Source organism: Eucalyptus grandis, chromosome 3 (genome assembly GCF_016545825.1).
Source record: "Eucalyptus grandis isolate ANBG69807.140 chromosome 3, ASM1654582v1, whole genome shotgun sequence".
Classification (NCBI taxonomy): Eukaryota; Viridiplantae; Streptophyta; class Magnoliopsida; order Myrtales; family Myrtaceae; genus Eucalyptus; species Eucalyptus grandis.
The window spans coordinates 7,214,767-7,227,042 of NC_052614.1; the positions used below are offsets into that span (position 1 = coordinate 7,214,767).

General features: G+C 41.2%; 1 protein-coding gene across 1 annotated transcript; it reads right to left on the reverse strand.

The window, feature by feature from the left end:
- Positions 1-9,176: 9,176 nt before the first annotated feature.
- Positions 9,177-11,898, reverse strand: LOC120291599 (ankyrin repeat-containing protein ITN1-like). The gene is made up of 2 exons (XM_039309249.1): positions 11,332-11,898; positions 9,177-9,941 (listed from the first exon to the last, which is right to left on the reverse strand). The coding sequence occupies exons 1-2, from the start codon at positions 11,896-11,898 to the stop codon at positions 9,177-9,179; spliced, it is 1,332 nt and encodes a 443-aa protein (XP_039165183.1).
- Between the last annotated feature and the right edge of the window lie 378 nt (positions 11,899-12,276).

Genomic DNA, 12,276 nt, shown 5'->3' on the forward strand with positions numbered 1-12,276 from the left:
CAAACTGAGGTCCTTTTGAACCGCAATGAAGTGAGCAAACTTTGTTAGTCTGTCGACCACTACTCAAATCGAATCATTTTCTCTCTGACTCCTCGGTAGTCCAGTCACAAAATCCATTGTGATATGCTCCCATTTCCACTCTGGGATCTCGAGATGTTGCAGAAGTCCTCCCGGCTTGCAATGCTGAGCTTTGACTTGCTGACACGACAGACACTTGGCGACATGCTTGGCGATGTTCGCCTTCATCCCAGACCACCAATAGTGTTGACGTAGATTCTGATACATCTTGGTACTACCAGGATGAATGCTGTAGCTGCTACGATGTGCTTCTGATAAGATATCCTCTCTAAGCTCCACATAGTCAGGTATAACCAAACGTCCTCGGAACCTCAGTATTCCTTCATCAGAAATCTGAAAGTCAGCCTTCATTTTCTCAGTGTCTTCCTGTAGAATTTTCTGCACATCTGGATCTATCAGTTGGAGTAGCTTGATTTTGATCTAGACATCTGGTTCAATTCTGAGGGTGGCCATAAGACTTAAAATGTGGCTTACCTCAAATTTGAAAACTGAATCTCGAGATCTCTCGATTAGGTTCCACTCCTTAATTAGTATATGAGCAACTAAAGACTTTCGACTCAAAACATCGACGACCTTATTCGCCGTTCCCGGGTGATATAGGATATCACAAGGGTAATCCTTCAACAATTCCATCCATCGGCGTTGTCTCATGCTCAACTCTTTCTGAGAGAACAGGTACTTGAGGCTTTGATGGTCTGTGAAGATTTGGAATCTTTCTCCGCACAAATAGTGTCTCCAAATCTTCAAGACAAAAATAATTGCTGCGAGCTCTAAGTCATGCATTGGATAGTTTTGTTCATGAGGTCTCAACTGACGGGAGGCGTATGCAACAACTCGGCCATGTTGCATTAGCACGCAACCCAATCCTCTGAATGACGCATCATTGTAGATCTCGAATCCTCCAGGACTAGATGGAATGGTCAGCATAGGTGCGGTAGTCAACTTTTGCTTCAGCTCTTGGAAACTACGTTCGCACTTGTCTATCCACATGAATTTCTCTTCTTTCTTCAGGAGTCTTGTTAAAGGCAACGCTAATGATGAGAATCCTTCCACAAACCGTTTGTAATAACCTGTTAAACTCAGAAAACTTCTAATCTCTGTCACTGTAGTCGGTCTTGGCCAATTGATCACGACTTCTATCTTGCTTGGGTCCACAAAGATTCTTTTGCCTGAAATCACGTGACCTAAGAAAGCAACACGAGTCAACCAAAACTCGCATTTGCTGAACTTGGCATACAACTGATGGGCTCTCAGAGTCTGCAGTACTAATTTCAGATGACTCTCATGCTCTTCATCACTCCTCGAATACACCAGAATATCATCGATGAACACGATCACAAACTGATCCAGATATTCCTTAAATACTTGGTTCATTAAATCCATGAAGGCAGCTGTAGCATTTGTCAACCCGAATGGCATTACAGTGAACTCGTAATGACTATACTGAGTACGAAATGCTGACTTAGGAATGTCCTCATTCCTGATCCTCAGTTGATGATATCCCGTCCTCAAGTCAATTTTCGAAAATATCAACGTTCCTTGCAACTGATCGAACGAATCATCAATCCTCGGGAGTGGATACTTGTTCTTGATCGCTACTTGATTGAGTTGTCGATAGTCGATGCACAGGCGCAACGAACCATCTTTCTTCTTCACAAACAGAACTGGTGCTCCCCAAGGTGATGCACTGGGACGAATAAATCCCTTATCCAATAACTCCTACATTTGCACCTTCAATTCCTTCAACTCAGGTAACGCCATCCAGTAAGGAGCCTTAGAAATTGGCTTTGTCCCGGTGTTAGCTCGATCACGAATTTGATCTCTCTCTCTCTGGTGGTAATCCTGGCAATTCCTTCGGGAAAACATCTGGAAATTCTTGTACCACAGCGATGTCTTCCATCTTCAGCTCCTTAACTGTCGTATCCACGACAGTTGCCAAGTAACTTTGACAACTCTCGTCTAATAAACGAGTTGCCTCAAGCGACGAGATCAAGATAATCGAGGGTCCTCCTTGATTCCCGACAAACTCGAAGCTCTCACCCTCTAACGGGTCAAACTGAATCGCTTTGCGATAGCAGTTCATCTTAACTCGTTGCTTAGTGAGCCAATCCATGCCAATAATTAAATCAAAGTCATACATGGCTAGGACTAACAAGTCTTTTTTCCCCACTCGCTCACCAATCGCTAACTTGCAACCAGAACAACCCAAAGTGGCTATCACTTTATCCTTCAACGGTATAGATATGCAAATTGCCTACTTCAACAATATAGGACTTAATCCTAACAACTTAACATATTACTCGGCAACAAAAGAATGGGTTGCTCCTGGGTCAAATAAAGCGTAAGTAGGATGGTCGTTCAGCGAAACCATACCTGTGATCACGTCAGGTGCAGCCTTTGCTTGACCTTGTGTGATGGCATACACCGTGCCCTGAACTGGTGGTCTCAACTGTCCTCCTTGTGGCGCAATCTGAGGTGCATACCCTCTAATCTGACCAATAGGTGGCGGCGGCGACAACTGGGGTTGTCCTCTTGGCCTTCTAGGACAATCTCTGGCCATGTGACCCTACTGGCTACACTCATAACAAGCGCCCGTCCTTCGAGGGCATGGGTTCGAACCATGTCGCCTTCCACAAAAGCGATATAAATCATTCTTGCTTGTCCCTGACTGGCCAACTCCACCCTTCCTATTAGGCAGGATCTGGAATCTATTTTTGGTCATGGGCTTCTTTCCCTGACGGATCCCTTCTTTGTGAGAGCTAAACCTCGATCCAAACAAGGCAGCTTGCTCATTCAAACCTCTCTCTATCATCTAGGCTCAACGATAGACTTATCGATATTTTGTCAGATCTAACGGTAGCAGAGGTTGCTTTAGTTAAGAACGAAGACCATTTCTGAATCTTCGAGCTTTTTCTTCTAGGTCCTTAATCAACCTCAGAGCATACTGAGAAAGCTCCGCAAATTTGACCCCATATTGGTCGACAGTCATACTTAGCGGAGACGCTGAAACTCCTCCATCTTTTGTTCTTGGGCAGTACCCAAAAAATACTGATCGTTAAATGCTCTAAGGAAGGTGTCCCACACCGGGACCACACCTTTTGGAAATACTATATCCTTGGCGACTCTCCACCAGATATTTGCATTGCCTTGAAGTTGGTACACAACCAATACCACCTTCTCCTCTTCGTTGCACATCAGAAGTGCAAACGCTTTTTCGAGGTCTTGGATCCAGAGTGACGTAGCTTCCGAATCTCCGGTACCAATGAACCTTGGTGGGTTTAGCTTTAGGAATTGCTCCACTAACTTGTGGATCGGTCTTTTTCTCTACACCACTACATTATCAGGTTGAGCTTCGGCGGGTGCAACAACAAGTGTGGCGGCGAGTGCGGCCTCTGCAACGGCGGCAATGGCAGCAATAGCGGCGGCGGCAGCAACAACGGCTTGGTTCTGTGCCTGTTGTCCTATCACATCTCTCATGGCTTCAAGTGCCTGCATGATACCTTCGATTCTAGGATCACTAGGGGCTGCTACCCCGGCACCAACTGGAGGTGGTGCCACTCCACTAGCACTAGCTTGTGCTAGCGCTTTACCTCTACTGCCTCGGGTACCGACCCTGGTCAGCGTTCTACCCCGAGTCACGGCCCTAACGGTCCTCTTGCTAGAAGTTCGCTGCTCCTGATCACTCATGGCTCGGCTTTATCTACTGAAGCCTATTTCCAATTCCACACCGAATTAGAAACAGAGTGATCTAAACCACAAGCAATTCTACCAATCAACTACCACAAACATGCACCAGCATGAATTTAAAGGCCTTTTCTACCACTATCCTACGAACCATCGCACCTTATCACTCCAATCCTTAACCATTGCTCTGATACCAGTAAACGGGGATGTCACGCCCCGATTCTCGGGTACGTACCCATCCCTCACTTGGTTGATATAATAATGACGTCCCAGGTTGCATCGCTGACCCTGTTCATTTATAATACGCATGCGGAAGCATATATGAAATGCCCAGACAATAAAACAATGAGATAGAAAAGTGGGACTAAAACTTTGAACCTAAAAAACCATCACACTTATATACATTGCAAACCATAGTGCAAATATATACAAGGTAAATTACCAAGCCAGGTCCTAATCAAACAAACTCAGAAAACAAAGTCTGAAGACAGGGGTGGGGTTTCAATCCTCCTCTAGATTCTCCTCCGGGTCCTCCTCCTCCTCAACGATCTCTCCTTCTTCCTCGCTCTAGCTAGAGCCCACGGCTGAGTACACCGGAGAGTCATAATCACCTTCAAGCTTGGGATCCTTCGCATCAACCATTGATCCACCCTTAGGATCTAATGTACCCTTCCCGAACACAACCTTTAACACATACAGAGGTACATCACATTCCGGCACAGGGCCCACCCTTTGTCCATCATTGTAATGGTGATACCATGCCCGATATTCATGGGGCACCTTTTTGGGCTCACCCACATCAACCCAGACGGTGGATTTCACCATTACATATTCCAACCTTTCAGGGTGCCCATGTATCGGAATGTGATAACCTATTTCTGTGAATTTCTTAGGTAGTCCAAAATGCTCGAGAGGAGCTGGAGGTGCTGCTATCTATGGACCTGAAATGTTATCCTACAACGAGGTGAGAAGATGTCTCAGTGAGTTCCCCCCCTTAAGACCCAACTAGGAAGCAAATACGCCATAAAGGCTGCCTAAGCACAACACAGGTCAGAGGACTTACCTTGGCCTCAGTCTCTTCCTGCAAGTTAGTATCTCGAAACTCAACCAATCATGACAATTCACCAAATCAGATCGAACTATCGATCAATCGACCAAGTCGAATACAAGTCATCACAACCTTCTCCTGGTCAGCTTATTCCATACTATCTATGAGTCCGATCAAAATCCAAGACTGCTCACTCTAGGTGATATATAGATAGTAGCTTGCCCCCAAGGCTAATAAATAGTACATTGTTCATTCTCTAAGATGACATACGAGTCATCGAGTTAATATAGTATATTGTGCCTTCTCCAGATAACATACAGAGTCATCGAGTTGTTATAGTATAACGTTCTTTCTCCAAGATGACATATAGAGTCATCGAGCTGTTATAGTATACCATTCTTTCTCCAAGATGACATATAGAGTCATCGAGCCAATAAATTATAACGTTCTTTCTCCAAGATGACATATAGAGCCATCGCACTGTTATAGTATACCGTTCTAATCGTACAATTAATTTACCATTATTATCATACCCGATAAAAATACACGTGTGTGGGTACACGGTCGGTCTTAGCCATAATACAAGATTTTCAATTTTGAACCTCTCACTATTTTCAGCAATCCCAAAATAGATTTTTGGCGCTGTAGACCGACGCCCAGCAATTCTCCAATTAATTACCAAAATTATCCATTTTTGGAATTAAATACCCACAAACACTAATCACAATCAATTTGCACAATCAGGCACTCAATTAAATAAACAGAGAGTACCACTGCAATAGCACGAAATTCCGGTCACCAGCTATCCCGGTCTAATTTCTGGAAAATAAATAAATAAATAAATAATTACGAAAAATATTAAATAAGTGCCAATGATGCGACTTAGGCTTAGAAAAGCCTAATTGGATGTCGAGAAGGAGTCGGAAAATTTCCGAATCACTCTAGATAAATACTAGAATTTGTCTAGGCCTTAATTACACTAATTAACCACCTAACATGCATCCGCAATTAATTAAATTTACTAATCTAATCTAACTATCCACCTAATACATACTTAACCTAAACTAATCAACCCTTAGGCGTCATTAACCTACTAAGCGAGGATTAGTGAGTTAAACTCACTTGTTCGGCGATCCGATTGGTGCAAAACGATGGGAACGCAATGGAGCTCAACTCTCTCCAAAGCAGGCCTAGCTTTCGGGATTCGGAACGACCTGAAAACGGGCCCGAGGTGTTGCTGAAACCCACTAGTTTGCTCTTTGTTCTTGGCTGGTTGCTTGCTAAAAAGGCGAGGTGGTGGCTCGGTTGAGGCGGGGATGGATCGAGGAAGGTTGAAGGGGCCAAACCAGGCCTAGGCGGGACTCGAACGATGGCCGGCAGCAACTCACGGCGGCGGGGATGAGCTGTACAACTCTCGAACAGCCAGGGACGGCGACTGGAACGTCGAGATCGCGCGGGTGGTGCGGTGGCGCGTGCTCAAGGTGGGGTAGCGAATGGTGATGGGTGAGGGTGCATGCGGGCAGTCCGGCGGGTGTCCACGGCTGTGAGGGCTTCGGCTGGTCTCTCTATTAGTTGCTGAGCTTGAAAATGGCACAATGAAGAGGATGGGAGGGGCGGTCGACAGTAGATGAGGGAGAGAGGGAGGGATGAGGGAACAAAGGGGGCCACTTGGTCTCTTATCCTCATCTTCTTGTCCCTCATTTGCCCACCAAGCTCGGCTATCTTCCATCCTTCATTTTTCAGCCTTCAATCCCCTTCTAGAAGGCTTGAATTGGTCCATAACTCATGGTGGTGGGGGGCATACGAACTTGCTTGATTTCCTCTTCAATTGGACACTTATTCATTTTTAAATCAATCCAATTTGGCCTCTCAAAAATCAACCAACACCTCAACGATCCAATTCGTATTTTTCCTCACCAATCGATCCCACTTGTTTTCCAATTTTGCAATAAAAAAGATCCTCAACACTTTCTGAACAAAAATAGTCCTACCTTGACTTTTTACAAAAAAGTCTCAGTTTGCAGAAAAATCTTCTGAGACTGAGTCGACGTTCCTAAAATGATTTGTGGCATGACGGAACTTTCAATTTCTGAAATTGGATTCGAATTCGCGGTTAATTTCAATTTGGTGCGATTTTAGCATGACCTAAGCTATCAGGTAGCTTTCAAAAAATTTTAGTGCAAATGACTTGTGGTCGATTTTCTTCAAGCCACAATGAACCCATTCGACATATTGGCAACTCTCGGTTGTTGTGAAAATCTCGAGGATTCAAATACGGACACAGGGTACCAAAACGATAGAAAAATCAGTATAGTACTGGTCGATGAGAATTTTCCAAATTAGTGGAGTCACCCATACTTAGTCACACATCTCGTCGAACCGATCTATCTCTCGATCCCTGATCGATTTTTAACTGTGCCGTAATGGCCTCTAAAGATGAGCACGGTCAAATAGCCAATTCCTAGTCGAATTCTCAAGTCTATTGCATTAAAATTCCTTAATGGTTTCCCCTGATAATCTAGTTATCTCGAGAGTAATCAGCTTTGAGAACAACCCTATAAGTGCGTCAATGAAATGCTCAATTTATTCAATGGAAAATAGAATTGATGAAGAGGGATGAGGCGTGATATGTGGCAGCCACAAAATGAAAAGGACCGAACCAAGGGGAGAAACGTGGAGGTTGGCTGTAGCAAGAAGGAAGAAGGAGAAGCTGAAGGGGAAATGGGCAGTCTGCTAGTGGGGGAAAGAAACGCACGCATGAAGAGAAAAGGAAAGAGAAGGGAAGAAATAAAGAAAGAAAGAGAGAGGGGGAGAAAGTTTAAGCTGCAGCCAATAAGAAACCCAAATAAATATGTAAGTGATGATTAAAATGCCCTAAAGTCTTTAGCCCTTATAGTCAAGAGGCCACCCAATGAAAAAATAGCTCTCATTTCTCCCAATTAACCCATTTTGGTGTAGAAAAACATACCCCTCTTCAGCCATCCGAATTTCCTCTTATTTTCCTTCCATTTCTTCACAAAGTAAGTCATTTGGGCAGCCAAATTGGTCCCTTTCACCTCCCATCCGAATTTCCTTTTCTTTTCCGAATTGTCCGAAATTGATTTTCCGCAAAAATTCCGGACTCGACGGAATTTCTCCGAAAGATGAGACGGCGTCCTAAAAATAAATCATGACATGCTCGAACGTCCAATTCCCAAAAACGAATTCAATTTCGTGGTTAAAATCAACCGGATGCAATTTTAGTACAACCTAAAATACCGGGTAGCTTTTATGAATTTTAGCGCGTTCGACCCGTGGTCGATAATTTTCGATCCATGTTTGTGCATCTTCGACTCGTAGGCAACTCTCGATTATCATAAAATTCGCAAGGTTTCAATTACACATCCCGAGTATAAACTTGATAGAAAATTGGGCTAGTGCTGTTCAACGCGAATTTCGCAATCATGTGGTATCACCCGCAATTCAATTATGTATTTCTGTCGAATCGACTTATATCCGATCACTAATCGATTATAACAGTGTCGTATTGACCATTGCCAATTATTATGGTTGAGTAGTTGATTTCCGATCGAATTCTCGAGTTTGTCGCATTTATATCCCTTAACGGTTTCACCTAATAGATTAGTTAACTCATGAGTGGCCAACTTAGAGTAAAATGACCATAGGCGCATCGACGAAATGCCCATTTTATATTATCGAGAATGGGTCGAATTTCAGGATGTCACAATAATCATAAAATCATTCATAAGTTTGTGTAAATGGTAGTTAGTACTCTACGTTTATAGATAGTAAATTATCTCAAGTTATCGTATGCTTAAAGGTCTTAATGATCATAATTTTTATTGAGAAATCTAAGCAACCTAATGTTTACTTTTGATTTCCCTATTCTTAGTAAATCTACAAAAATAATCCTTCAAATTTGTAATCAATGGATCCTATCCATAAGTAATAATCCTTTTGATTGCCGTGAATTTCCTTAATTAATCATAAAACTTACAATTCCACTAGAACAAACTTCCTTAGTTGTCAATAAATTACCACTTCAACTGAACCCATGGCTGAGATTGTTTGGAATTTAAATCCAATAAGTCATATTCTTTTTTTTTTTTAACCACCACAAACCAAATCAAATAAAACAACCATCCATTATGCATCTAAACTTCATCTTTCGCATATATCAACACGCATAAAACATTCATTGTTTCCACTAGCACATAGACACATGCATGCATACTCAAATGTATTGTAGCTAAGTTGTCTAATCGGCACACTGGACAACACATACCATAAGGCATCTCCTCTTGCATGGCCTTAGAGCTCAAGGCACTTCTTATGAGACAAACACGTTTGCAGCAATATACAACCACTAAGCCATAACATCCTCCGGCTTCCGTCTTATTGAGAATTTGCGGACGAATTTCTGGACTTTGGGTACCATTTTCAGGATTAAGCGAACAATGTGGCACAGGAAAATAAAAGCCATTAATCCAACCCATGCCAGCACCGCATCTGTAACTGTTTTATTTGTATCATGCAGTGCGTCATACGGTGTGAAGACCCATATGGAGATGGCATAAGCCACCGCTGTGAAGATTATTGCAACCCAGGTGGTTAGCATTGCAATCCACGTGGTGATTTGAAGCTGCTCTAGAGTAAGACCACTTATGAAAAGCATAATAATGCTGAGCGATGTAACAAAGATTATCGTGTTACATGTTATGAATTTCTTGTAACGTTTGTGGTACTTATCTGCCATTATGGACTCACCCGCATTATGTTCGTCATCATCTTGTTGCCAAAGGCCACCGGTTGGGGTAATACTGGCTTGGAATGCCATGGTAGCTAGCAATACCGCCACCGCCACTAGCGTCTTATGCATATTGTTTTGCCACTTTCTCTTTGCTTTGCTTTTGTCATCTTCTCCTACAGGTGGATGGAAGGCGGTGACCATGTTATTGGCGTAGACTGTTTGTTTGGATGGGTCAAGATTCTCTGAAATTTGAGGAACAGAATGCATAATCTCTGAGACTCTTTCCACGCTCTGGCCTTGTGCTAATAGGCCTAGTGCTGTGAAACCTCTGGAATTCATAATGTTTGGGTCTACTCCTTTATCAATCAGGAAGACTATAGTCTGTAGAGGAGTAACAACAAAATGAACCAATTAGGTCAGGTTTGAACTAGATGAGCTCATGTTATATACTTTTTAGGATTAACTTTGCTACTAGTGTTAGTAACTATTATATGATGCCTTCAAATGGGAAACTCATCCTTTGTTGAATCTCTTATGTTATCTCTAGTTATATGTATCTTCTAATCTAGATAAAATTAGCATGATAATAGTGCAAAGATTACAGTTGTAGTTAATTATCAGAACGAGTTACTTCCTACCCCAATATTATGATCTGCAATGATTTATAAATGGATACCTTTTAGATTCTAAAAATTTCTAGGATACTCAGATTTCCTAGGAGGGAAAAAAACACAAATAATGCCTTAATTTTGGTCCAATGTGTAATGACATCCTTGAATTTTTAACCCATTCAATGTGGTACTTGAAGTATTTCTAAATGTTCAATGCAGTCCCAAAACTTTTAATTTGTTTGATTAGTATCTCAATTTTCCATTAGAAAAAATTGTCAAACGCTTTCTTAATTACACTATTTTTTGGACTTTAGATAAAATTTTTATTTCAATCCATTACATAACTCAACAAAAAAATATGACTATCATATTTATTACTTTTTTTTGACCTTTTTGACCTTCATAAATATTATGATAGTTTTATTTAAACATATTTTAACTTATAATCTCTATATTAACAAAAGTAGAACAACATTTATAGTTGTATCGGATTGATGTTTTTGCTATCTTAATTTCCTAATTTGCAAATTTAACTAAATTTAACTGAGAAACACGAAACACAAAATCTTGAAATTTTAGTCTATCTAAAAAATGAAAATGAGATTTAGATAAATATAAGTATGAGAAATTTATTGATAAACGAATATCATTTTTAAACATTCTTATGAAAATACTTATTTTAAAGTTGAGAATATATGTATCCAATATAGCTTTAACATTCTTACCTTTATAGAGATCACAAATTAAAATAAACTTAAATGGAACAAAAGTAATATTTGTAAAAATTAAAATGGTAAAAAGATAACAAAAAGATCAAGTATTTTTTTTATTTAAGAAATTGACTAAAATGAAAAAAAAAAATCCAAAATCTGGGTACTAGTGTATTTGTAATAACTTGTAAATAGCACCAAAAGACTTATTTGACTTTGTTATGGAAATTTGGAAGACTAGATTGAATAAATTGAAAATTTAGGGATTGGATTGAATATTTATAAATAGTTCAAGGACCACATCGATTAAATTAAAAGACCAAAAAATGACATTACATATTAAGCTAAAATTTATGAATTATCTATGTCGTTTCTCATCTAGAACCGCCTTTTTTTGTTGATGAGCTCACTGAATTTGACTAGTACAAAGGCTTGATTGTATGAACATACCTTAGTTTGTCTATTGGCAGCAGCCAAATGCAAAATCGTGTCACCATATTCGTCCCCTAAGTTGATGAACTGATCATCGCCCAAGATATCCATCAAAAGTTTCATAGCTTCTAGTCTGTTGTGCTTCACGCACAAATGCAGGATCATTTGGCCATGTTCGATGACACGACAAGCTGCATCAGGTTTTGTTCGAACCAAGAGTTCCAACACATCTACATGCCCTTTCATGGCCACAACATGAATAGAGTTTCTTTCGTATTTGTCACAGATGAAACATATTTCAGGGTCAACTCTTAACAAACTTGCCACTATGTTAAGGTACCCTTTTGCTGCCGCGAGATGAAGAGGCGTTGAACTCTGAGAATCTTGCTCTTTTACCAGCTCGGGCTTCCGAGCAAGGACCTCTTCCACAAATTTCAAGTGTCCAAGCATGGCTGCGATGTGCACAGAAGTCTCGGTGTGATTCCCGGTCATGATTCGATTGAGAAGCAGCTTATCTTTTTCGAGCAACTCAAGCAAAGAAGCCACGTTTCCTTTCACGGCGGCTTCGTAGAGCTCGGAGTCCATGTTTGGATCTTTTAAAAGAGAGTTTCGAAACACTTACTGCTCTATTCGGGGACTTGAATATATATAGTCGCAATCAAGTCAACCGTGACGGTAGTCTCAATGAAGACCGAAAAACGATTGGTAGATATCTCTCTTAACTGCAAGTACGGGGCTCAAGTCTGGCATAGTATGTCAGACAAGGTGATGATTCTCGGAGCTTTATTGTGGGTAGGGATTCGCCTGTCGCCCATTTTCTGACGGATCTAGTCTGCCTCTGGTCCTATAAAGGTCAAATTCTCAGATGTAACTACGGTTGAACCAGGATATCCTTTGATCACGTAAAACAGCAACACTCTATTCATGCTTTTAATTATGGAATTACGTCATTCGCACAAACAG

What these genes read in the sequence shown, in the direction of transcription:
- LOC120291599 (XM_039309249.1), bottom strand. Translation starts at nt 11,898, where the DNA reads ATGGACTCCGAGCTCTACGAAGCCGCCGTGAAAGGAAACGTGGCTTCT. An exon ending in CTGCCAATAGACAAACTAAG is followed by an intron (nt 9,942 to 11,331) that starts GTATGTTCATAC and finishes ACTCCTCTACAG; the next exon opens with ACTATAGTCTTCCTGATTGA.